The sequence below is a fragment of the Notothenia coriiceps genome, unplaced genomic scaffold (assembly GCF_000735185.1).
Source record: "Notothenia coriiceps isolate Sejong01 unplaced genomic scaffold, NC01 NC01_scaffold00023191, whole genome shotgun sequence".
In the NCBI taxonomy this organism is placed as follows: domain Eukaryota; kingdom Metazoa; phylum Chordata; class Actinopteri; order Perciformes; family Nototheniidae; genus Notothenia; species Notothenia coriiceps.
The window spans coordinates 18,517-46,209 of record NW_011355892.1 but is presented as its reverse complement, the minus strand read 5'-3'; the positions used below and the strand labels follow the sequence as shown (position 1 = coordinate 46,209).

Below are 27,693 nucleotides of genomic sequence, written 5' to 3'. Positions count from 1 at the left end.
AATAAAAAGGCCCATGTCTGGTTCTGTAGCCTGGCCGAGGAGGGAGACAGGCTCGAGTTGTTCTCCTGTCCTGCTTTGGCTTTGGGGAGGTTTTTTTAAAAGGTAAAAGCTTTAGGAAAGAGAAAGAAACTTAGACGCACATCCAAAAAGCATAAACAAACAGTTGCTAGTCTGGTAAGGGTAAGTAGTATTCCATTTTGGACCATAGCATCCAGTTGTTTATATTTTCTTACAAATATAAAAAAAAAAAAAACTCTCCTTCAATTTTCATCAACCTTCATTTAGGAGCATCATTTCTTCAGAGGACAGACGCCTCGATCAAGTCAGTCTTCATTGGTTCTGCGTCATTTGGGAGTGCAGGTCAGCAATTGTGGACTTTATTTTTGAAAGGATTGGATGGTCAGAGTGGAAGGTTTAATAATAACTACCCAGGTGGGACGGCACGTGGGTGTTGGGGTGGCGGGGAACGTTTGGGTTGGGGTAGATGCCCGCAGTGGGCGAGCTCCAATAGGGAGCGGTGGGTCCAAAGAAATTGGAGGAGGTGACGGGCATGGATTGAGGGTGTGGCGATACAAAGTTGACCTTCTGCTGGTGGGCGTGGTAGGAAGGCACATAGGCTAGGTCCGAGGGGTACTTGTACATGGAGGATTCGGTGGGGTGCGGCTGCAGCGCCTGAGCGATGCCGTGGAAGTCGAACTTGTAGGCGTAGCGCTTGCCGTGCACTTTGGTCATGATATTTTTGTCGTAGTAGTAGCGCAGCGCACGGCTCAGCTTGTCGTAGTTCATGTTGGGCTTGCTCTTGCGCTCACCCCAGCGCCGCGCCACCTCATCAGGGTCCGTCATCTTGAACTCGCCATTGGTTCCCTCCCAGGTGATACAACCGGCGTTGGCGCTGTCAGACAGGAGCTCCAGGAGGAACTGCCACAGCTGGATCTGACCTGAACCTGATGGTGGACACACACAAACGGTGATCAAAGATGCAACACCATAGATGAGCATCATTATAAACCGGAACAACTCATTATCTAGCCTGCATCGAGGTATATACTGTGTTGGAGAAACTTCCATGATAACTGCCTATTCGGATGTATAGTAAAGGCTTACCAGGATTGGCTAGGCGACTACTGGTGGGGCCCAGAATCTGGTAAGGATCTGTGGACAAAAGGAGAGCTTTGTTGGTCTACACAATGATTACTGTGGTGACACACAGTAGGCTAATGAGGAGACTGAAGATAACATAAACACGTAACTTAGCAACAACTGATGACAACATATAATGATGATAATTCATAACGTTGAGATTGTTTGGGTTACCTGGCTGAGGTCTGGGCTGCTCAGTGGACTTGGTCACACTCTGAGGAACCACGGGTGAACCTGCAGAGAAAAGAAAAGCAATCAGTGGAAGACAACGGGGAGACAGAAAGTGAGAGGGAAAGAAGGGTGGTTACAGATACAGGCTACATATCTGAGGCCAAAATAAATAAGGCAGTGTTTACAGAAGCTGTAATCTTCCCACACGTCACGACTGTGGATGTTGGAACTGCCTCTATAGTGTGATACAGACAGGTGTTTGAACCTGAACATATGATAATGTTCACCATATTATGTGAGCCTACTTTCTAATCTGCATTGTACAGCACCTTGTAACTCAGTTTTTGCATGGCCCTTTATAAAGAAAGTATATTTACTTTCTTATTACTACTCGACGTCTAGATAAAAACACATAATGACTTTTGTGCCCTCACCTTTGACACTGTGCATGTTGTTTGACCAGCCTGTCCGCCGTACAGCATCATATGAAGGGTCTGACAAAGAGAGGAAAGAAAGGAAGGCAAAGTTTGAGTATATTTAAAGAAAAAACATTTATTTCAAAGAGGCTAAGAAATGGTGTATTTACAATATTAAATTGTTGCTGTGTGGTAGGACTCCATCTGATGTGCTAGCCTATTACAGGACTGCAACTGTCGCAGCAAAAAATTGGGAATGCAGTGCCAAATGGCATCCATAAATCTATCAAAACATCGTTCTAGATGCCCTTCACAGGATATCTGGACATGGCAATGTGGTTTTGTTTGGCTCGCTGTGATGCTTTAAATGTAGTAGATGGTACAATCTTAACGGAGAACAGTTGGTTGAATAGCTTGCAACACTCTGACCACAAATAAAGGGACTGATGCAAATTATCGTACAACAGAGACACACACATAGACAATACTTGCACATGATACCCACTCTCACCCCTCTCCCCACAGGAGCAGATTTTATGAAACCTTGACAAAGGGCCAAACTGGCCCAGTTAGCATGAGTTCTAACTGCTGTGTGTCTGCACTTCTGAGTGTTAAGCTGGACAGTATCCAGTAACAATCAATTACTCTGACACAAGCAGACAAAACGGTATTCTTCCCATGGCATTGTCTCAAAACACCTTGGTACACTCATAGTGCAGCTGGGCAGCACCCTTGATGGGTTTTTTATTGTTGTGGGCTAAAACAGTTCCATCAGTTGCCAGAATACATGGAAATATGATGCGTTTTGTAGCTAGATGGGCTTTGCACTGTGTTTTATGCCAAATGCTATTCACAGTTTTATCATGACCTGCAAATCTTTTTGTCAGCAGTTTCTCCCAGAGGGCAGAGACAATGTAATGGGGATGACTGAGGTTGTAGCAGGGATAAAAAAAGGTGTTAGAAAGCCAAGCGGCAATCCATTTCCCATCAGTGTATGTAGCCATTTTTGAGAAGCTGGCTAATTGACAATCAGTTGGTTGTTCGACTCAATCCTGCTATAGCAAAGTGGACACCTAATTATTAATTAATAATAACTACTCAGTGTAAAACCATTGTGAATATCAAGGATGTCATTGCTGATAAATACCACCAGGTGTTTCTGTCTAGCATTGTAAAAGTGTGGCTTACAGCATTGTTCTTTTACAAAACATGCAGGATTAATTATCAACCTGATGAGTATTTTTTTTTTACAATTTCAAAGTGGCTGAGTGTGTTGAACCTTAATGCATTATCTGTGTGTATTTGTGTGAGTAGGTGTTTGTTTTCCAGACATGAATATGTATGTGTTTGCAAATGATTCTCAAAAGTGTTCCAACTAATGCGTTCAACTCCCAGGCATGCTGAAGAGCTACCAACAATCAAAAACACTGAAACACAGGTTATTTTACAGTACCTGTATTCGTCTTAACTTTATAGATCTTATGTGTGTTATATTATCTGAACATTCCAACAATTTGGAAAGCAAAACACACTTCCAAAATGATTGACTGGAAAAACTGAGGGGCTTTTAGCTATTATGTCTCAAGAACAAATGAACATCTTCGCCACAACAACACACTAGGGCTGCGTTTGCTTTAATGACCAATATAACTGTATGCAGCCACACCAGAGGAACAGCGTTTATCATCAGATTCCACCTCAACCCTCTCTAAACACTGTACAACACTGCCCTCCTGTGGTTCAGGACATTATTGGTATTCCTAAAATAAACAATACATAATAAGATACATCAATTCAAACTCCTTATTCTTACTTAAGCACAACTGGTTTTACGATTACAGTCTCTCTGCTATCATAAAAGCATATTTCGCCTGATAGTCTGCTCCTTAAGTGTTTCATAATAATATCCTCTGCTGCATAGGGACCGCTTGATCATCCCACTCATTTCAAAATGTTAACCTTTTAACTCTTTGGGGTTTCAGAAAATGGCTCACTCTTGTTTGGAGACCATAAAAGGGGTTCTAATCTCTGTGACTAAAAAAGAAGATATTCAAAATCAAGTTAAAAGTGACCGTACAATGTATGAGGTAAAGTTGAAGGATATGAGCTCGCAACAAAGCCAAAGAAACGTGAATACATTATAATATGATCCTAAGGAGAGTGTGATAGAGTGGAAGACAAAAAGAGGGAGAAGAGGGACAAATAACAAGCGGGCTGCCGTGGCTCAGCGGCGCTGTCAGGTTCAATCTGGTGTGGGCCGGCAGGATAGCCAAGGAGCAGTGACTGGGGGAGAGTCCTGGGAGACTTGCGTTTCCTGCCTGCCTCGCCTGCAGACAACCTCTCTTTGTTTTACTGGCCCTTTTTTCCCCTCTACTCACCGCCAGCCTCCCCCCCCATTCCCCCTCCCCCCTCCATCCTACTCTTCACCACCCTGAAAAAAACACAACGGGGCTACCTCCATACGCGCAGAGAGGGGTTACAAACAGCAGGAGAGGACACGGTGGGGGAGAAGCGGGGAGATGGATGAAGAAGAGATGAGAGAGAAGGTGAGCGAGTCACAGAGAGAGAGTATTGAGAAGCAGACAGATGAGGATGGAGACAGAGTGCTTGAAAAAGGCTTGAACGGAACCAAGAGAAAAGAGAGAAAGAGTGAGAAAATGTCAGACGAAACACAACTGTGGAATTTGAAAAGAAAACAGTGGCGGCAAACCCGGCTACTGGGCTGGAAGAGATGTCCAGTACAACATTTTCTTAATTGTGTTGTTGAAAACCAAATAAGTTTCCAAACTATTTTCAAGCAAGACCAGAAACAATTCAAGGGTTTTAACAATACAATCAATCTGTTTCAGGGTTTAATGGAGTGAATGAAGGGTAGGGAAGTGGAAGACGGAAGCAGATTGTACAAAGCCCAAGAGGTCAGGGGCACTCTGGGCAAAAAAGCCACGCAGACACAGACCCAAATGTGCACACAGAGCCTCCTCTTGCCATCCCCCACCCCTTTCTCCTTCATTTTTCCAGGCCTCGCTCTGACAGCGACTTGAGCCAGTTTCCACTCTGGTCTGGGGTGTGGTGCATGCTCCTGGGAGACTTCGGCTGCAGGACCAGTTAGTCAAAACAAGGCCCGAGCGCTAGACGGAGGGAGAGAGAGAGAGAGGCAGAGAGAGGGGGAGAGACATAGAGAGAATGACGGCGGGAGACAAGAGAAGGAGATAAAGGAGAACTGAGCAAAGAGGGTGAGACAGACTGAGACATAGAAGACGGGTAGATTGTCTAGTGATAGACTGCTTTCAACCTGGAGTCTGAGCCAGGGAGAGGGACCCAGACGGGGCACTCTTTTTTTTAATACCAATAATACAGGTGCAGTAAAAGCCATCTGTACGAGGAAGAAGTCATAAGAGGAAGGAATGATGGCAGTTCAGTTGGTGCATCAGAACAGAGAAGCATCAACGTCAAAAGATGCAGCACACAACCTATTCTCTAAATTAGGGGCAACATTTTAAGTAGTATTGTTTTCATATTAAAAAGAAAACTGCATTTTTATTTTTATTTAAATCCCAGGAAAACTAATTAAAAGTCATAAGAGAAGAACAGCTTGTGCACATAATTATCCTTCTTCAAGTTGTATTGCCAATTTGGCTTGGCAGCAGAATAAATGCCTTCACAGAGGTGAATCATCATCTTTCCTATTTCAGTGAGAAGCAGCGGAGAATGTGAGTGGCCTTGCTGTAAATTATAAAATTCATACATTTCAAAGCAGCAACAAAAGCAGAAGCTAGAACATGAAAACAGTACAAAGGCTCTGGGAAAAATCTGTTTCATAATAGCCAGACAATACCACAAACAACACAGATACACACTGAAACACATGCTGTAACACATAGTGATAAATACAGAAACCCACCACCCACACAGACACAAACACACACAACAACTTATTCATATAGTGCTTGTAAACTTAAGGTACACACTGAGAGCCACACACGCGCTTATCCACAGGCACATAGTAGTAAAATACCTAAGGTACAAACTGAAAATCACACACACACACACACACACACACACACACACACACACACACACACACACACACACACACACACAGACACACACACCCTTTCATAGCTGCTGCATTCCGTGTTTTATATGCTCTCTTTTATTCATAACATTGCATTTTACACCACAGAGTCTGGAGCAGATTAAGGGTTGTCTCCTGCTGCATGCTTGTGCTTACTCTACCCCAAAGAGCCGCTGTGGTATTTGACTGTTCTCGAAAGGCAATATGAACTGGAACATCTGGCAAAGCTGATCTGAGAACATTTTGATAAAGGCTTCCCTTGTAGGAAGGTTTCTTTTATTGTTGAGTCACCAACTCCTAACTCCAATTTTGGTGTATTTCCTCACAGTAATGTTGCATGAAAGTAACATTAATGTGGTTATTAAGTTGCAGAATTTCCGGATGAAACCAAATACGTTAAAACAAATGATAAATGTTTGAATTGGATGGTTAAAAATCTGATAAAATACTTCCAAATTGTTGAAAAGTCACTCTGTTTGAAACTTTCCTCTGTTAGAAACAGTTTAGTGTCCACGATCACGGGACACAACTGGAGCCAAAGTCAGGGTTTCAGGAGCCCGTAATAGAAGTCACCTCTTGTGAAAGAGAAATGCTGTTGAAGGGAGTGATCCTGTATTCCTGCCAGTCCAAATACCTGGCGCTGAGAACCAGGAAGACCGGGGTCAGGGGGTGACTGAGAAGAATCTTATCGGGCCTGCCCATTGGACTATTGGTACTGAAGCCGGGCGAGAACAAGCCTGCTAACGCTCACCACCGGGGCAGATAGAGAGCGGCAGAGGGCATTCTCGGACACTTATCAGACTTAGTGTTTCCTCTCCTGCTGCCTTGATAGGGCCCCTCATCCTGCCAGCGAGCCTATCGCTGTTATTGCAGTCCTGTCTCCCGTCTCTAGTGGTGACACCATATAGCCGATGTAAAGGATGTGTAGATTTTCTACCCTTCGTCTAGCTGGTATGGTGTCAGCACAGAATAATGTTTGTAGAGTGAAAAGGTATCCAGAGGAAAGAGACAATCATTCAGCGCTGCTGTGGGCGTTGTTCTGAGAAACTCAGCTTGGCTTGTGAAAGAATGATTTTACTGGTGCTAAATTACCTACACTGCCATAGCTCTCATTTGACTGCTGCATTGCTCAACATATTTCATTTTTGGTTATATGAAACTTGGGAAAAACAATCACCAAGCAGCTCACGTAACAAAAAGTCCATATTAATGTGTCCTTTACTTTTATGTTCACTCTGTTGTTTAACGCAATGTTCCTTTAGAGAAAGAAGTGTCAATTTTAACAGCTACAAACACTAATGTCAAAAAAATAAATAATATAATAATAATCTTATTCTACTTTCTTTTTGAATATACATACTTAATATATATATATCTTTTTTTTTTTAAAGCTTTTAAATATTTATATATTTGTTTTTTTTTTACAAATTAATTCCTCTTATTGTGTTCATGTAAAAACCTGATTCTCATTCTAAATCTGATCACTCTCCCTTTTACCTACCATCATCCCTTCTGGTATTAATACACTTATACACACAGCCGTAATAAAAGTAGTGAAACACACACTCCTTTTCACTCGAGCCCGGTCTGAAGCAACCAATCAGATCTCCCGCCATGTGTACCTTATGAACACTTGCTTCAGCACCTGTCCCTGATGCCCGTCTCTCTAACAAACATCATTCACACTCTGTCATTCACACGCCTTCTCTCGGATAATTGCCACATTCACCGTCTGTCCTCACCCCTGCTGCTGTAGACTGAACTCATCAGCCCACTTTTGTTAATACGCCTTTATCCTGACACGGTCTCTATGAGCCACTACGTATTGTCACACCGTCCAGGTAGCCGTGAATAGCACGGTCTGCAGTGGCAGCTTGGCCCGTATTATTTCAACAACACAAAAGGAGCACCTGCGCAGAGCTTTGTGTGTGGAAATCATCAAATGCATGTGCTTTGGATCCAAGTGGGCGCTGGGTATGTTTCTGTTTGTATGAAGCTGACACGTATCATTTCTTTTAACACTATGAATTCATGGTTTAAGCCCTTTCTTTCTTTCTCTTTTTTATCCAATCCAACTTGATTTATATAGCACTTTAAAACCTCCAGACCACACAGCTCACATTATTCTCTTTAACTTTAGCTAGAAGACTATTCTCACTGTGATTGATATACAACTATCTCATCAGCCCAAATACTACACACACACACGGACATATATTAAAATAAAGCAAGATTATAAAAAATAGTAGTCCCTACCCTCTTTGGCAGCCAGACGTGGGGAAGGGTCTGTGTGAGATGGCGTATTGTAGGATAATGATGAGCTACCTGTAATAAAGTGAGATAAAAGAGAGCATGGTAAGACAAAACAATATTTAGTAAAATACAATCCAAAAACAAGCATAAAACCCTTTAGAAAATATGGACGTTTTCATAAATTCTTACATTTCAGGAAGCATGCAGTGATTAACAGTACACAGTTTAAATGAATATTAAGGTTCAGAAATAAACGTATCATTTCATTCGTTTTTGGTTTAAGTAATGAGTAATTTGAGATGTGAATTTGTATATTCTTCTGATAAATAAGGTAAGGTAAAATGTAATTACCTTGAATTGTGACAAAAAGTTTGAAAGGTATAACAAAAGCCAGCAGGTGGCAGTACAAGGCTCAGCTCAATTACTGCATTTGCTTCGTTAAATTGTGTACCTGTATGTCTGTTTAGGTCAGAGAAAAAAATAATTTATGACACATAAACCCAGTCCCAAAAGAAAAAAATCCAGCAGACAGTCACTCCTTTAACTGTAGGAAAAACCCCAAAGCCTGTCAGCATTTTAACTGCAAACCTGATTCCTGAATAATAAAGTGAGAGAGGCAACAGTCTGCATATGGCTGCCTATTCATTTCACCTTATGGAGCAGAACTCTGCACTGCATTCCTCCACTTACACAGGCACCCTGGGCGGCACCAAAATGCTCTCTTAATTTTAGCTGCCCCCAGGCATAAATCAGCGAGTGGAAAAACAGAGCCAAAAATGCACAGAGAAAACACAAGAGCAGCTACTGCATGGGGCAGTGTTAAGATTTAGCACCAAGACGGCTACAGAGCTGCTGAGTAAGGAAGATACCTTTTCTGAATGGGGGCAAAAATGAATTTATGATGTGCTTTTTCTTAAAATGTAATCCAGGATCCCTACTTCACTCGCTGGGCTGGTGGCGGTAAAGTTTGGGGGGATGAAGGGGCCCATGATGGCAGACTAGGGGTCTGTTTTTTTAGGGGGGGGAGAGAGGGATCCACAAATGTATTCTAACCTCCCAACACCCCACCCCTCTGAGCTCTAGCTACTCCATGGCACCCCCAAGGCTCTGGGTCTAGTTTAGAAACCTGGGGGCCTCAGAACAGGGGAGCCATTGTATGAGGCAGGGTCCCTGCACAGCAATCAAATGCAACTCCCCGCACAAAAATAATTCCACACGCAGAGTGTAAGCGCACGGGGGCAAGCGAGCCACCAAAAGCTTTGGAATGGGGGAGAAAGATGTTCAGACAGACAGAAAATAGAGGGAGAGAAGGGAGAAGGAGGGGGTTGTTAACCCTTTTCCTGCCGTGTGCCACATATGTGGGCTGACCCAGACAGGCAAACAGGCAGCATTGCTGAGAAAACCTCAAAACCATCCCACAGAGAAATTCAGGGCTGCTGTACGAGAGAGAGAGTGAGAGTCAGCGAGGGAGAGAGAGAGAGACACCACAGCTGACAGTTTGGTGGAAGGAGTCTTGGCTGTGCCGCCTATTTATTTGGATGGCTTCTTCCTCTCTCAGAAAACAAACACGTCCCGGTAATCTGACAGCACAGTGGGAGGACTGGCCAGCGTTCAGCCTTTAAGACCCTCACTCTCTATGGTTCCTTCTCCAGTCACATCTGCACAGTGACTGCTAGATTACATAACATCCACAAACAATTTTCTTTTCTCTCCTTCTTTTGACTGATGGCTCTTTCAAAAGGGCCTTGTCCTCCAGTTTGTGCACGCCAAAAGAGATCTTTGAGGGCTCGGCATTGTGATTGACCACCAGGGGCCCCTGCTGTTTATTCTGTGGAGCTATGTGATACCATTGCCTCATACATGTGGTCTGAGCTTTGTCAACAAACTGAGGGAACCAGTCGCCCAGTTTGGGCATGTTGTCACCTCAAAGCGGCAAAATAAGCTCAAGCCAACAGAAAGGGATCCTTTTATCGTTATCTGATAACACTACCACTTCATACTAGGCTGTCATAGTGCATAAGAAATGTTTTCAACAAGTCGCCTGATCCAAAATAAAAAGTGTTTAGTCATTGCCTTTCAAAACAACTCATGAGTGTTTTCTCAGCTTACACTCCCAACTGTGAAAATGAAAATGTTTGTAAGCAGTGTTGAGGAATTTGCCTAAAAATTAAATGAATTGTTTTGTATTTATATAAATCTATTCCAGCCTTTCCGCAACAGCACACACAATTTGGCAGCAACTTTGGTTATTATAAAGTACAGGAAACGATGCTCTCAGCCCAGACCGATAGTTAACACTTAAGGATTCATAAAAAATACCACAGAATATGCAAAGCGCTGACGGATAACAGGTATTAAAAAAAAAGTTTGTGCTGCGATATAAACAACTGAGCTGTGGAGAAGCACCAAGGTCACAAAGGGGCTTTTTACAACTCTGGGCAAAACCATATGATTCAAGAAATGTGGCTTAACAGTGCCCACCAAAACCACCTTACAAGCTGCATGTCCAGTCAATTGAAGGGAAACCAAACTGATGTCAAACCTTCAATAAAACCCCTAAAAGACAGCAACTTAAATTAATTAATTTACAGTGACTTTTACTCATATTCAAGAATTGCTACCACTACTGAAGGTTTGGTATGGTTTAGCAACAAAACTTAAATGACGCACACAAATGGAATTCAAATGCTCAACACCATATGTGTCTCACTCTTCTTTCAACCTTGCTACATAAAGGAGCACTAATAGCGGCATTGGCACTGGATTTTGGCATCCGACATACATATTTTCTTGTGAAATTATTCAACTTCAACGCTACGTAAAAACACTTGGTTTATGGGATCCTCCTCTCATGAAAATTATGTAATAGGATTGGATTCCAAAAATATCAGAACAAATGTGGAAGTAGATTTATGTTGTTATAGCTATGACAAAAGAACACAAAGGAGGTTGTGGTGGACACCAACAAAGTGTGTGAAATTGATACAGAGATTATTCTTCACATCATATCTTGTACAAATGGTAGACGTTGTTTTTGACAATATTTTGAGCATCCACATAAATCAAAATGTCCCTATTTGTACCAAGTGTTTTAGTTACCAAACCTTTAAGAACTTTGTATGCTGAGAAAAGTGCCAGAATAAATTGTGACCCCAACCCTAAACCTAACCCAGAATAAATTGCATAATGAATGTAATCAGTCAAACCTTGCTGATTTCTTTAACCTTTCACCTCACCTGTCCATTTGAAAGTGGATATTGTCAACAGGAAGTTACAGAAATATTTAAATGATAGAAAGGTGTGTTGGGGGAAATTAAAAACAATAAATGTTGGGATTACTGCTAAAAAACATCACTGACTGAAATCCATGTTTTTGCAGAATTTCCCAAAAATAACATGCCTACAGAATCTGGCGACTGTTTCGTGAGCATAATTATTATGAACCTCTGAGCGGCTAGCTTCGATTACAGCTGACCTCATCTCAGTGTTTACATGAATAGCAACCGCTTATTATCCACCCGCACTTATGCTAATGCGATATGTACATACATTCCTGTAATGCTAAGTGGCTGAACCCCAGCAGTCAAGTGAGCCACCACAGACTGCTCTGTGAGGGTGGCTAGCAGCAGACTGCTAACAGTAAAGGGCCCAGAGCCAGGCTGTTGAGCCCCTGTGCACCAGTGATAATCTGCCAATAGAAGGAACTAATGCAAAGGGAGCTCAATAAAAATGTTGTGAGGGGAGAAAAGGGAGAGAGAGAGAAAAGAGCTCTCCAGACCTCCTTTTTCCCTACTCAGCCTTCGAGCCCAGATGTTTATGGTCTGTATAAACTATTGAGGGCTCGAGAATGTCCCCCACTCATGAGCGAGCAGCAGCAGTGCAGAAGCCCAGACTTATCACTCTCTCCCTCTCCCTCTTTCTCTCTCTGTCTGTCTTGACTCCCTCGCTGTAAATCCATCCAGACACACAAGCATGGGCGACAGCTGGGAAACAGAACTATTGCTATTCTCCAACGACACTCAATCATGACCCCTCGAACCATTTCCACACACTTCCAAAAAAAAGTTCTCCCCCACATTGACTTATTATTCTACCTCACATAATTGTTTCTCTTGCTCACACAATCTTGCTCATGTCCTCAAATACTACTGTAAAATCTATCATCCAATATCACATTATCCACTCTTTAAATCCACAGTCATCTCTGTCTCTCTCTCTCTACACTTTCCCTCCTCACGACCCTTTCATATCCCCCCGTCTATTCTCACATCTCTGTGCGTCGGAGGATACGGTCTTTCATTGTCTGAGGTTTCTTTTTGCTCCGCTCCGTTTCCAGCACATGTGGTATCAAACCGACCTACATGGGTGCGATAAAGCAAACAGTCCGTGGTCCCTCCCTGACAGACTAATTTGAACAAATTCTCAAATTGCACCCCAAATTGAAAGCACATTGGGGTGCGGGCGGCCATTACTTATAAAAATCTGGATAAGTGACCAACAATGAGGCCAAAATAATGCATGGGCAACTACCCTTGTTACTGCAAGCAGCTGGGTAGCCAGACAGATGCTCAGATTGTGCCCGCGGTTGCACCAGTGCGGCTGTCTGAGCCATATTTCTGACATATGACGTGGCAGGAATTTTTGCTATGGTATGGCTGTAGGGTGGGGAAGTGTGTCCCTGCCCCGTGCCGAGTGTACGTACAGGGCTTAATGACTCTGAGGAATGTTAATCAGAGGTTCAATAAACAGAACCAAAAACACACATAATGCGGGCAGATGTGTATGAAAGATTGCTGTTGCCCTTTGGAAAATGTTGGATCAGAATGGGGGGTATATATTAGTAAGAGATTGATTGGGGTTGGAGGAAGTCATCACATGACCTGTAATCACTAATACTTCCTGGGCTTGGCTCAGTATTTCCCTTCCCTCTCCTTTTTTCTGTATTCTGGAAGCTCGGCTCAGCTCCAACGCTGTTTGGTGAGTGAAGCCAGAGGTCTATTCTCTGGACGGGGTTACTCCTCGTCTATGATTGTGTTTGTTTGTGCTGCGGGGAAACGAGAGAGCGGTTTCAGTTTCCAAATCATCAGCCCTGCAGGGTCTGCATAAAGCCTCAACCCTCCTCCTCAGCCTCCTCAGCCTCCCTTAGACGTTCATTTACTAACATGGTTCCTCTTGCCCTTCGGCGCTCAGTGTCAATAATACACGCTGCTCGCTTCCCTGAACGGCCCCTAAACAGGTCAGTCAGTCCAGGCACGAGACGGCAGCATTCATCTTTTTGATTGTCGGGAACTGATCCAAAGCAATTTCAACTGGGCAAGTGGAGAGAATTCCAGAGACATCTCCTCTGTCTAGAAAACACACAAGGTCTGAATCATAAAACAGGGCAGCGACGGGCAGAGTCGTGGTGCAGCACGCCTAAGTCGTGGCTAAGTCGCGCAGCCTGTGGCCATAATGAAAACTGCTCTGCAGAGGCTGCCCAGTGGCGGTCAGACAGATCCACCCGCTGCACAATGAGGCTGTTATACTCAAGCATCTCTCTCTGCCCAGACCCTGTGCGCTGAGAAAACTGTTGACATCCACAAAATACAGTTCCCATTACATCACGCGGAGGCCCATCGCAATTTTTTGGGAGTAATGTTAAATATAGTTGAGCCATCAGTCACTCCACCCAGCGTGGTGTCATGATATTGTGCAGCCGCAGCAAAACCAGCACTTAAAATGTTTAGTACAAAATGCAAAGACTTCAAAGAAGGGACACGCTTTTCAACAATCACACTGCTCCTATATGTTTTTTTTTTAATCGGAAACAGTAGACATACCTAATGTCTCAACTACACATCTCTGTGTATTCCAAGCGGCAGCCTTGCCAGATGTTACATGTTATATCAAAATGCAATTTGCATACCGCCTCAGAAAACTGGCTTTGTTTCCCAGCCGAAACATATGAAGCATGGATTGCAGCGAGGAACTCTTCAAAGGTTAGAAGCTCAAATGTAGTTGCCTCCATCGCAAATTGCAGATCAACTTTCTTTGCTGTGCTGAACACACAGGCCTAGCGTGATTCCTGAGGCAATGCACCTGGGCTTCATCTCTCTGGACCATGTGGAATAAGGCGCAGCAAAGTCAAGTGGGGGATGTAGTTGATGGTTATCTTGATAAGGGGGGAAAACCCCCTTAGTTTCCATAGCTCTGCTTAATACTTTGTAGCCCTTTTGGATAAATGAGTTTCCAGTAAAGGCTATTTCATTGTTTTGTCTTACGGTAATGTGAGTATAGTGCGGTGACAAAAATAAAAGTGTCATGTTATTTGCTTGGGTTTGGCAATGTTTTGGTCTCACTTCTCATCCAAAAGTAGAGAAAAGTATGAAAAGTGGCTTGCGTCTTCACTGAAAGTTCATTTTTACTTGATTCCTTGGCAGAGATGGATGCCAGTGCTGACTTTAACTTAAGCACAAACAGCAGAATGTACAACAGGAATGTAGTTCACCAAAATCACTGTTCAAAATCTAAATGTCTTCAATTTTCGGAACTTCTAATTGTTCCGTTTTTTATCATCAATCAAATTTCGAGTAACATAAGCTTATATCTACGTATTTGTTACTCTCAATCATATATTTGTTGCACAGTGTACTTACTTTCCCTGAGGTAATTGAGATGAGAGAGAAGCACTTCAGCGTTGTACATGGTGGTGAGCCGAAGAAAGTCATCCTTGCCCATCTTGCAGAGCTCTTTGCCATCTGTGTTCTGAAACATGGCCGTGTCGATCTCCACCAGGCCGTACTCCTTGATGGCCCACTCTAGCCACTGGCGCACATGATCCTGTGACCACAACGAGGGGTCTGCAGGGAGAAAAAAGAAGAGAGACGATGTTAATTCACTCATAATAATTGTTGGACAGTTGCGAGAGCCCCGTATCTGTCTGAGGTAAACGGAGGGGGGCAAGGAACAAATTGGAAACAGAATGTATGTAGGGTTTTGTATCAGGAGCAGACCTCGCTCAGAAAGCTGTAAATATTCTTTGTCTTGTTGTATCGACATGAACAGGATTCGCCAGATGACTCATATTATGTTCCAGGTAAATAATCTTCCACAGAGTACGCTCTGAAACCCCTTCCTGTGATTGTACACACTATGGAATATGTTTTCAATCACATTTGCAAGTACTATTTGACCCAAGTTTGATATAGTCAATCTGGAAGCCAAGCCCCAAACTCACCACTTGTGGTTTAGGAGGGGCCTCCATGTGGAGATCTTATTAGGTTAATGGGTGAGTGGACGTTTGCATCAGTTTAGCACTTACTTTTGTATAGCCTTAACAATGGAAAATTAACCAAGGCTCCATTCGATTTTAATGAAATTCTGCTCATTGTGCTCATTTTTGGTAAAGTACAGTCATTGTGTTTGGCTCTCTGGCTTACGTCTAGCAACTTAATCAGCTTACATGTTAAAATAACTTTTCTATAAGCCATAACATTTAAACTACCCTTGTTACTTCTCAAACGATGTTGTTTCACTTTATAGAAGATCAAATTTGTGAAACTAGTGAAGTAATATATAGGCCTGGCGGACAAACAGACATCACTACCTGCATGCATTCAGCCGTGCTCCCACGAGTGACGTAGAACATTGGAACAATGATATGCCCCACAACCCAGCTAAATAGAAATAGGACTTGTAAAACATTTACAACATTGGCTAAATTATACCCAAACAGAGGAGGGATTCTGTCTGTAAACGCAGCAGCAGCTAGAACAATTAGCACCTGTATAAGTACGCAGCAAATACAGATTCACTGTTTTATGACACATATTCAACAGGTTCACGTTTTCTATACTAACATACCTGCAGGTACAATGACTCTCCGTTCATTGGTGGTCATGTTAGGGGGAGGGGCATTCTTCTCATCCATGTAGTTTCCATAGTTCATCTGAGATGCTTCGTTACCCCCGACAAGCTTATTGCATTTACCCACACTGCAGTCCACTGGAGACTCCCTGCTACAAAAACACACATACAAGAAAGTTGTAAAAATATTATCAGCAGATAAATTGGGTGTTGCTGGTTTTCTTTTCCAGTCATTGACTTTGGCAATGGTTACATAAGCCTTACACAGGCCAGGGCCCAGTCTACTGAAGATTAGAGGCAAAAAAGCGAAGGTTAGTTGCAGAAAAGAAATGACTTGTTGAATGACAAATGATAACATTTATAGCAGCGGCTGTATTAATGACAAACAATTGTCCAATGTGTCTATTTAAGATTGATAAAAACTCATATCTCAATGAACAAAAAGTAATGTAAGACCCAGGAAGTGGTTGTCATGCCCTACCTGGATCCATTCATGTGCTCATATTCTCTCTTGACGTTGACCCGCACTGGCTGGTTGATCCACTCCTGCTGTGGGGGTAAGGGGTTGATTTTGTGGGTCTGGCCGTAGTCCTGTGTGCCAGATGCAGTCATGTCTGTCTTGGGGAGAGGGGCAGCAGCAGAGTATGGAGGCTCAAATAGGGACTGGTCTTCACTCACCACTGATAGCGCCTCCTGTAGGTAGAAGGAAAAAATACTTAGTATGTCTTTCATGACTCATTTTACAATACTAGCACATTATTATCATTATGTGTTCAGTCATGTAAGCCGATTATATTCATAATAAACAATATCCACTCTTAGAGTACTTCAATAGTCTGGGAAATAGACTTGTATACTTAAATGCAGAGTTAGATTAGAAGATCAACACCAATCTTAAATCTGTCTTTTTAATATAAGGTTACAGCCAGAAGCTAGTGAGCTCAGAATAAAAACGTGGCTTTGGGAATCAACACATTTGAGGTGTTTTGGTTTTACGTGTTATAGTTTTTTTTAAGTTGATGCCTGGTAGAAAAAAATAACTTTTTGTGCTATCGGAAAAAAAAGATAAACAGCATGCATTAAATAAAGAGTTTAAGGGGTGCTTGCAGCTGGTTTCTTTTACATTTTAGAGAGCGTTGGCTAGCTATTTTCGTTGGCTTCTTTATGCTAAGCTAACTCTCTCCTGGCTGCAGTAACATAATTAACAGACAGATATGACAGCGGTATCAATCTTCTCATCCGACTCCGTGCAAGAAAGGAAATGTCTGAAGTTGGGAGATATACTCATGTAATACATATGATAAGAATAAACTCACAAACAGATACAACTGCAGGCTTTCATTTGACAGTACACAGAAACCTGTGATGTAAAATGTTCAATCTCTTGTGTATTTTTTGTTTACAGCAATTATGTGCAGTTATGAGTCATATCGCAGTCTGGCATCCTAAGTAGATTGTGTACACAGCTCAAGTACCATCTGTAACTTCCTGTTGATGTTACCGTGACTTCAATCTTGCCCCCAATGGAGTAAGACACCTACCACCGTACTGGTTTTCTGAGATCATCAGTCAAAACGCTTTTCTAACAGTAATGACCCACTGGTTTACAAATAAACCAACATAATGGCTTCGTAAATGCTCACGTTTACTATATGGGCTGACAATTAAACATGTTCCATACAAAATATCTCAGATGTGTGATAGCGTACTCATTTTTCGTTTCTAGCATTATCATACTTGGACCGAAAAAATCCCCTGTCATGCAATGCTGTGTCTGTCTTTTCTGAGCGTTGGGCTTCCCCCCACAGCTGAAGACTCAACAGAAGCAGGGGGGGGGTCACAGATACACTGAACCCTCTGCTGTGGCTCAGCTGGAGCAATGTAAGTTTATTAAAGAAAACAAACGCAGACACTCGCGGCTGGCCAAGATATTACGTGCTTTCCAACATGCTCCTCGTGTAACGTCCTGGGAGTAAAGCATGGGTTATGTACTTGGTGGAATACATTTACCATTCAGAAGTCACTCAATGCTGTGACAGTGAACAAAGTCGGGCAATGTCACCAGCTCAGACAGGTGCCAGGCAACTTTAACTGGCACAGAATGGGGATACTGAGTCAGCATTTGTTAAAATTGTTCCATCCATCATTGGTAACAATAATCAAAAAGAAAACAATAAGTCAGAATATCAAGTGAAATCATGACAGTCATATGCTTCTGCTATAAGGATTAGGCTCGGGTCTGATGCACATCTGGATCTGATAGGATCTGATGGCACAGCTTAGACCGAGACGTGTCTAATTCCAGAGGACTGAATTATTTCATTCCAAAATGCCACATATCAGCTTCAGGGGGAAAAATACTACTTGATATTCATTGATCAGTAGTTCCAATTTCTAGCCGTTTGCATTCTCTGAAATGTTGCTTTTATGAAAGCAAAATCCTCATAATCTCAGATGACTTCAGTTTGATTCCATTCTGAGAAATTGCATGCAAGTTAAGAACTTTTTACTTAACCCAGTTTGGAAGATAAATATCTCTATTTTTGAGGGTGTGACTTTATAATTGTATGCCGTATGTAAACACATGCCAAAACACTACAGCGACTATGAATGGCAGAGATGTTTTTTTGCCAAGTCCATTTTGACGCTCAGTTTTCCTTATCCAATAATCACCACCTCTGTGTCTTATGTCTGTTTGGTGGTTGTAAAAAGTATCAATTCAACAATAAAACAACTTGTACTTAAAATAAAAAATATAATGCTGTTGAATGAGTTCTCAAACTGAAAAAATAACGATGACTAAACTGTCTTACTCAGTTAATGTATTATTGTCAACAAATATCATCAATATACTTGATAATATTTGCAGCATATACTGTACACCATTAAATTGGTGCTTTTCCTCAAGTTAAAATAATTTCAATCAACATTTGAAGCCAATTAGTTTGGATAAAACTAATATAATAAAAGAAAGGGAGAGTTGAAGGATATTGCTCAAGTTATCTCAATGTGTAATTGCACTATAGTGCCCTCTGTTGTAATGCCACTAACCCACAACTGTCTGTGTCTAAAGTAATGGTAGAGATATGCAAAGTGTTACAGCTTGTAGACACAAGAGTAAAAGGAAGCAGACAAAATAAATGCTTTGTTAGTGCCACATGTAAAAACACAACTTTACTTTTTCAATAACATACTACTCTTCAGGTTAGTGGGTGGATAAAACTCTCTGGAGTATTAATCTATCTCACCAAAATTAGATTTCCAGTGATTTCATCAGTGGATCCATCAAAGTCTGAACCCTGGCAGCAGGGCTCGCTATCTGAGCGGAGCACACCAGCTAGTCTGCGGATGATAAATTGTAAGAGTGAGGGAATGTCTCATTACGGTCTGATAAGGCCTCACTGAGCTATTATGACTGTTGCACGTTATATTTACAGTGACATATCAGCCTGTGCAATTGAAACCATGATTGGCAAGTGGTGTGTGCCTATCAAGATTGCAGTGGGTTTTTTAAAAATAGAAAAACACCACTCTTTTGTAGAGAAAGCTAAAAGGATGACAGATCAGTGTCCATGTTTTCCTTACAGTATCTGCATGGAACACATTGAGTGAGAGGCAGTTTTCTGTCTGTCTCAAAATGTCCAAAGATAATTCTTTACTCTAAGACAATCGTGAATTTCTCCTGAGTACCATTCGTGAACATGATCCCAAAAACGTCTATACAGCTTTTGAGGATGAAACATTATTTTGTCCTTTTTTGAAAGCATACATAAGATTTGTATTCTATTTTTGCAATATTTCGTATAAATATATCTGCAATGCCACAGACAAAGAGAGGAAAACACCAAATAAATCATGGCTCAGTTGCTCCAGGTCCTATTAAAAGCATTGTGCGAGTGTGACACCTGCTGGGAGCCACCTCTATTCTGTTTACATCAACCAAGTCCATCTCCCCAAATGCGTCACGACGCAGACTGGATATATGCAAGAGCTCCACATCCAGACTACACGTGTGATTGTTTGGCGTTCACACACACAGCCATCTAACAGGAGCCACCCAGGGGAGGGGGGGGGCATTCCTGTCTTTTGTTTAAGGAGGAAAAGGAAACCTGTCAGGAAAAGATTGTGTGGAGCAGGAAGCTCTCATGGTTAGAGAGCCCTTCCTTTCCTTTAGTGTGCCAGAATGCAGCAGCCAGTCATTTACACCCAAGGATTCAATTATGATTACATTAATTGTCACAACTCCTTGCTTTGTTACAGGAATCCAGGCTGAGACTTTAATGTCCTTCTGCAGCATGGCTTTCACCCCCGAAACAAACAATCCCAGCTCTGTGAGCGGTGAATGACGCGATTTAAGTGACTATATGCAGCCTGACATTTTTGTCTGGCCAACGTTTACACTCTCCGAAAGCTCACACCACACCCAGCCGCCACAAACCCGCTACTTTAAGAGTTCCAAGAGAAAACACGTCGCATTACTTTTCAGTAACAAAACGAGTACCCTAAATGCAAACGCTGCATTCTTGTGAGTTTACACTTGCTAACCGGAGGACACATACTGAACGCGTGCATGATGAACTAACGGGGACTTGCCATTCAACATCTGGTGGCTGTGGCCATAATGCATCTGGAATTTAACTGTCGGGGGCCAGTAGCAAAAGTTAATATAGCCTACACCAGTTCTCTTGACTACAAACAAACCGTTTCAAAATAGTTGTGCAACTCTAGAAGTAGCAGGCTAAGGTATTATTGTGATGCTTGTGGGTTTTAAGTGTTGCAAACTGCCGCATGAAGTTACCAAATGACAGCTTTGCTTACACTTTCACAAAACTCTCTCTGTAGCGGCGAGAGAGAAGTTACAGTTATCAACAAAAACACAGACAGAGGTGTTATTTCTTGTATAAATGTCAAATCATCACACTTTTTTGACCCACGACAGGATCTTCGGACCGAGCCGAGCGATGTGCCACACCGCTGTGGCGCAGCTCGACACATCGTATCCAGCGGTACATCCAGTCATGGCTATTGCTCAATCCCCGCTGCCCAGACTAAAATCGTGAATAACTTAAACATAAAAGTACATGATCACGTTGTCTTATATAAATAGCCACTCCTTTTTGCTTTCCCATACGTGCGTAATTGTGCGCTTGGTCCCCAAAATCCAAAGCGTGATATTCTGATTTATGAATCCAAACCGTAGCGTATCCTCACAACCACGAAGCATATTAAAAAAACAGAGTGGATACTTTCAAAGAAAAAGGAGGACATCTGGTTACCGCTTTCAGACAGAGAGAAAAAAGCCGCTCATCGTCGTCAGATTTGAGGTCCCAGCTCACAGACCGACACAGAGGGGCATTTCAACCCATTGCTTTAAAAAAGGAGGCGCAACTCCGAAAAAGCAGTCTCCCACAAACTCATACACCCCGTTCTCCACCCTTACCTTAATAGTTCCGTCCATTTTGCGCAATTTTCAGCGGACTCCGACAATATCCCAAACATGACACGTTCCTGAATTAATTCCAGCCCCCGGTATGTGGCAGAGAGAAAGAGACACTTTTACCGGATTGAGTTTTTTCTTTCCTCTAAATTTGGGAAGTGAAGTCACCACTGTTGAAAAGGTTGAGAAGGAAGCTGTGTGTCACCGAAAGCCCTGCCTTCAAAAAAGCAGGATACTGTCCCAGAGAGATAAGCAGGGAAAACAATTGAGTGTTCGCTCCGCTGTTATGTTTTCTGCTCGGAAATATTTACAGGATGACTGCCTGCGTTGTGCACAGCCATTGCTGTTGTAGCCTGCTGTAGAATAGGCTTGTGTGTTTTGCTTTCCCAGTAGTGTCACAGATGGTGTGGAAGGGTTTAGTATTTTGTCCGAGTTATGAAATATTTCTGCACACATTTAACTGAGGTTTTGGGGAATGACTTTTTACTGTCCCACTCTTAAGTTATGTGATCCCATGTTTTAGAGCCCTTTTGGTTCCCGCCTACACATCAGACTTACATCTGGCCATGCCTCCATCCCTCTTTAAATCAGCATATGCTCAATTTTACCCTATATTTCATAGTGAAAGTCATACATTAAAATAAAATTTATCTTTCATTGTGGACAGATGTTTCTCTCCTTCTGCTGATGGAGCTCTAAATCAAAACAGGAGACAAACCTGAACACCTATGAACGGACTTGTAGCAACCTTGTCTTTTTTGTTACAGCTCTCTGTGAAGTTTTCCTGAGACACCATTAATAAAACCAAGCATTCAGCTCCTAACCGCACTACAGTCTGAGGGTCTGCTCTACACGTGTGCGTCTGCTGTTCAGCGCAGGAGTGAATGGATGAAATACAGCCTGCTTCCACACATGCGCATTTAAAAAGGGGTAAACGGGGTTTTAAATGTATTATTGTTGACTTTGCTATAGTTATCCAAAGGTCCCTCCCTACTTCCCTAAAAAAAATCCCCACCCCCACATAGGTATTTTCTTTCCTCTTCGTCTGCCCTATGAAATTGCCCTCATCAATTCAAGCATAATTTTGGTGCAGATGCTAGACATGGAGCCAGCTCTGAACGTGGACAGACCAATAACACTGCAAGAAATCCTCACAGCACATATAGCATTTTAGTGATATATTATTTACAAGAAATGAAACGCATACAAGAAGTAGTAGGCCTACATAACTCAGATTTAGAGATAAAAAGGAAATTCACTCTAACCCAGATTGTATTTGATTTGTTTCATTGATTTTTAACAAGCTTTAGCAGATCACCAACGATTTATCCATATCAAGAAAATCACATTTGATAGGGGATAACTTTACTTTGGACCAAAGTCAATGTATCTCCTTACACTGCCATGTTTGATAGCCTGATGTTTAACAATATCAACCGATTTAGTTGATATGATGAATACTTTTTGCAGCTTTGGGGTTCTGCCAAACAGAGACTCGCTGGGCTGACAGCAGGGCCGGCCTGTCTGCTCTCGACTTGGGGGTCTGTTGGGGCTGAGGGCCCCCACCATTGGGACCACCACATCTGGATCCTGCTAAGGGTCAAGGCTTCTCCTGCCTGGGGCCAGTTCGGGCTCGGGTAATTAAGGGAGACACCTTGTTTAACTCTTCAGTGACTGCTACGGTTTCTTTTTTTTTGTTTTTCTATACATTCCTAAGTCTACGGTCTTATACTTATTTTATTTTAGGTAGGTGAGTGATAACGTGGCAAATGAAGGAGGTGCTTAAGACGTCACCCCCAATTGGTGAACTACAAAACCTCCTTTATGACCAGTAATATATTAACATCATTTTAGTTTTTTTACTTGGATGTGCGTCTTGTATGACACCAGGTTCCATTGATAAAAACCCAAGCTCGCCCTCCATTGAACTATAATCGTATAATTAATTTAGGTTTAGTAAATAATTCAAATGCGGTGTTAGGATATAATTCTATGTATGCTCTTCAAGGAACAAAACAAACCCTCATTTTCCATAGGAAGTCTGATAATCAAAAACCATCAACAGCTTCCCTCACACACAAACTCTCTTTAAATACCTGCCATCCCAGTCATAGAACATTATCAGGAACAGTGGGGGTCCAGGACCTACCAAGACCATAATGAATACAGTGGTAACAAACATTTTGGAAGGCCAATAAACAGATGCAAGTTGGTTTACACAGTGAACCACAGAACATCTGGCTTGACGCTGGAACTAGACAGCCAGACATTTCTTCCTTACACCACGAGCCAGTAGCTCCTCAGTCTCTCTGCAGGGGAACCAGCCAGAGGTGGGCGGACACTTTACAGAGATTATGTTCAGCAACCTTTCAATTAATAGGCCCAACCTTTCGATTTTCATCATATATGGATATCTACTCATATTTTCTTTAGGGGTAATTTGGTTACAGTTTTTGAGAAAGTGAGTATCAGGAGTTTAATTTGTTGTACTGTGTGAAAGCAATCTGGCAAAAGGAAAATATAAAAGGGGGACATAAACTTTAAGTGATTGCTTTAATCAGGCAGTGTTTGTTAACAATGTGTTAACAAAGACTGAGTAGATTCATCAAAACTGACAAAACAAGTCAACATCCATGTGGAGCTGTCCTCACCATTTCAAAAAAAAAAAATCTTGAAAAATAGATTATAAAATATTTTACAGATTAAGGTTCTTAATGGGTATACATTATTTGATTAGTCCCGACGTGGGAAATTAAGAATCCAATACTGAGTTTTGTGAGAAACATTTTTTAGCGGAGTGTTATTCCAAAGAAAAATAGTCACTGTCACATGAGCCTATAACTTTGCTCTTTATCAGACAGCAGACTTGTATTCTGATCATTCCTTCTCTCAAGCTAAAAGACAGCCCGAGTCAAAATACTGAGGGCAAAAAGTGGAGTATGCAGCACATATAAGCACGAACTGTCTGGCCCCTCGCTCTAGGCCATAATTAATTTGAGATTTATTTTTATTGGAGAGTTCCAGTCTCGCCTGGCCTTAACCAAACAAAACCAAATGTTGGGCCGTGGATTCGCTTGAATGAGGAATATTTCTTTAAATCTCGTATTGAGGCGTGCCACATTCTGACCAATATCTCCCTGAATGTGAGTGAGCCAGTCAGTGCAGCACTTGCACGCGAAAAATACACGCTATCCCTTGAATAAAAAAAATAACATTATTGGATTCAGAACAAACAGAAATGATCCGGACTGCATCTCCACAGCAAATCAAAACAGCTATGCAAGATACATTGAAAGTTAACTCTTTCCATGGTCAAGTGAAGTCTCTGTTTGTCCTTCAGGGCCTCCTGTCTTTTTTTAAGGGAGCAGAAAGACTCATTTAATCGCGTATTTTCTCCTCAAACATTCTGCGCTATTCAACGCTCTCACAACACAGGAATTGTTCTGGGCCCAGAAACGCGGAGCCTTTCTGCAGTGGCACAAACGCTGTGGCTGGATGAAAAGAACCCTTATTCAAAGGGGAAATAAGTCTTCAAAACATTAACAGTCGCCCTTGGAAAAATACCTTGATTATGAAGATATTACCATAGCAGCTCGCCTCTGCACAATGGCTCATTATAATGGCACAATCCGAGCAGTCACCCTCGGAAGATTATTAAAATGGATGTGAGCAAACGTCATTCGGCCAAATTAACTGACTTAGTAAATGCGAACAAAGTGCACGTTCAACTTGACATTAATGGACTTATATACATGGTGATATATAAAACATATTTAATGGTTTCAGTGCCTCAGATATGTAGCAGTTGCAGGTATTTACGCGGTGTGACGCGATGCCGCGTTTTATGTGAAAACCAGATGTGCGCTGTTTGCTTTATTTACACAGGGCTGCGGTGGAGAGAGCAAGAGAGAGAGAGAGAGAGAGAGAAAGAGAGATGTATGACGTCAAACATAATAATGATCCATAACAACAGCGATTCTTAAGACTTTAAGATGTTTTCAAATCGACAAAATCAAATGTATCTTGGCACTCCACATAGACCACAACAGAGCCACATTTCAACAAGTGGCTTCACAGCGTAAACATGCAGCCATTCTCGACTACAAGGGAACAAAATAGCAAGGTAATCAAAAGCCTGGCACCTGCATAAAGCTTATGCACCCTTGGTCATTTTGAATGAAGAAAGTCTTTATTTGTCTCATAAAACCAGTGTAAACATTGCATTCTACTTGAAACACATCAAGAGAAAGATACATATTTGAATATCACAGCCAAAAAAACATTTAAAAAAAAAGAAAGGTCCCCAGTTTGTTCCTCCTACATTACCTGAGCGAAGAGACGGTGGTGTCTTACCTTGACGTAAGACGACGTGTCAGGGACAGTTTGAAACATGTCTATTGGACAGACAGGCCCAAGGGTGTTCAGTGTCCAATGGGTCCTGAGGAAAGAAAAACATGTTAAAAAAACGTAATAATACATTGGATTTTACCTGATGTGTTTTAATTGTATTTGCAAGTCGTTTAATTGTTATCTGTTGTTGGTACACTTTTAAACGTAAAATACTTCGCATAAAAGTGTTTGCTCGTTGTCATCAAGAGATCAGCTACACCTGACGTGACAGCAAACATTCACTCAAATTACCGCAGGTTTTGTGAACTTCGACACATGGGTTACCACTTCCACCAAAATAAAGGAAAGTCAAATTTGCTTAACGTCCCCCTGTATGTCTGACTGCACACATCATCCTTTGATTCATTCAGGCCTCCGTTTTCTACAAAGTGGTCAGAGGTATTAGATACGGGGAGGTTTTAATGACCTGCTGTCCGTACATTAACAACACTAACTTATGCACTACTGGTAACATGGATGAATGACTCCAAGTCGCCCAATAGGAGCTGGGCAGCAAGATGAAGAAGAAGGGCCCCATCCCAACCCCCATCACGTTTTCCCCCTAAAGCTTACCACATATTGAAACACTTTTCGCTTTAATAAGTGCAGCTTACAAAGTCTAGGGTGAAAGGGCACTTGGAGGACGGTGTCTTTAGCCCTTCCCTCCCTGTGCAATTATTAGGAAAGCAGTGGCATATCCCAAATGCTTGTTATATGGACTGTGTGATAAAGCAAACCTATATGGACCTCTATATTGGCATTCAGGACTCACCACTAAAGTTCAACTTATCTTAACAAGGCCTATGGGACATCATTCTCCTGTTCAGTAGCATGTGTGCTCTGACCTGCCAGCATTATAAATATACAATCACCAACCTTTTACCGACTCTGGAGTGGAGTATAATTAGTAGTGGATGCAAATTACGCGCACTTGTGATCTTAAGCCAATACCTGACAGAGAAGAAATACTCTAAAATAAAACGCTAACAAACACAGGGGAACTTAAACATTCCTACACACGATCAGAGGTTTAACAGTACTTACATTTTCCCTTTTTACTGCATAATTTAATGTTAAAGTTTTTTCATGAATTCCAGCCTCGTGATAAATAAGCCGAGAAAGGAGAAGGGGGTGTATATGAACGTGGCACGATTTAAATACTTGTAGAGGACCAACGTTTTTGTTTTTGTCTTCTCTGCTCCTGCAGGCAAACGCAGGGCTCGCCTCATAAAGTTCCCCAAATGCATCCAATTTCTACGCGGTAAAAAGAGCATAGGATGCCGCATCTGCAGCCAATTAGGCAGAGGAGGGCTGGTGAATAACGGCGTGAACCTCGCTCCGAGACAGCCCCGTGGGCCGGGACCCCTCTAGTGTTACATTTTAAACATCTTACCTTGCTGTTATCCATCATATAAGAAAGCTAACTGATTTCCAGCTAATACGCATTACATTTTTTTTTACATCGGCCTTTTGACTAAACCCCTTTGACTGCGAAGAGAGGTGAACAAAGGTGTATTTTTTTCGATTGCAAAATGGGTATTTAACGCAGACTTTTAATAAGGTAACACTTTGGAAATAACTCTGATGCGATAAGACACACTATAACAAACGTATTTGTAATATATGTCACAGTTTCTTTATCGGAATCATTTCTAAACATCCCCCTTTTTCGGATCGATTGTGTTGCAATCTGTTTTTACAATGTGAATGCGCATCAGCAATAGTAATAAAACAAGTGGATTTATTGTTTCATGCACGCACACCTATGCTGCAGAGTAAGTCTGAGCAGGACTTTTAGCACACACGAACTGTTGTTTTTCTCACTCACCTGTCGTGTTTCTGTCGATCGTTTGATCTGTTTCGATCTAATCACCCCGCAGCCAATTCTAAATAATTAGTCCCGTCCAGGCAAAGCCGTTTTCCAATGATGATGACAGTTGAGTTATTTTGAAAGGGGCTGAAAAGGA

The 27,693-nt window shown here is 42.0% G+C and overlaps 1 protein-coding gene across 5 annotated transcripts; it reads right to left on the bottom strand.

Moving 5' to 3' along the window:
* Nucleotides 1-232: 232 nt before the first annotated feature.
* On the bottom strand, nucleotides 233-27,693 carry fli1 (Fli-1 proto-oncogene, ETS transcription factor). Of its 5 annotated transcripts, none has more exons than XM_010781383.1 (10): nucleotides 27,555-27,693; nucleotides 25,664-25,775; nucleotides 16,382-16,593; nucleotides 15,898-16,052; nucleotides 14,691-14,894; nucleotides 8,059-8,127; nucleotides 1,746-1,805; nucleotides 1,315-1,374; nucleotides 1,105-1,152; nucleotides 233-944 (listed from the first exon to the last, which is right to left on the bottom strand). In XM_010781383.1, exons 2-10 carry the CDS (start codon nucleotides 25,727-25,729, stop codon nucleotides 415-417), a joined length of 1,404 nt encoding a protein of 467 aa, XP_010779685.1. In that variant the 5' UTR covers nucleotides 25,730-25,775; nucleotides 27,555-27,693; the 3' UTR covers nucleotides 233-414. The 5 variants fall into 5 exon arrangements, with proteins under 5 accessions (XP_010779685.1, XP_010779687.1, XP_010779688.1 ...); XM_010781385.1 differs by having other exon boundaries at nucleotides 25,691-25,775; XM_010781386.1 differs by lacking the exons at nucleotides 25,664-25,775; nucleotides 27,555-27,693 and adding an exon at nucleotides 21,341-21,493.

What these genes read in the sequence shown, in the direction of transcription:
- fli1 (XM_010781383.1), bottom strand. Translation starts at nt 25,729, where the DNA reads ATGTTTCAAACTGTCCCTGACACGTCGTCTTACGTCAAGGTAAGACAC. An exon ending in ACCACCGTCTCTTCGCTCAG is followed by an intron (nt 16,594 to 25,663) that starts GTAATGTAGGAG and finishes TTCTACCTACAG; the next exon opens with GAGGCGCTATCAGTGGTGAG. An exon ending in TAGTCGCCTAGCCAATCCTG is followed by an intron (nt 945 to 1,104) that starts GTAAGCCTTTAC and finishes GTCCACCATCAG; the next exon opens with GTTCAGGTCAGATCCAGCTG.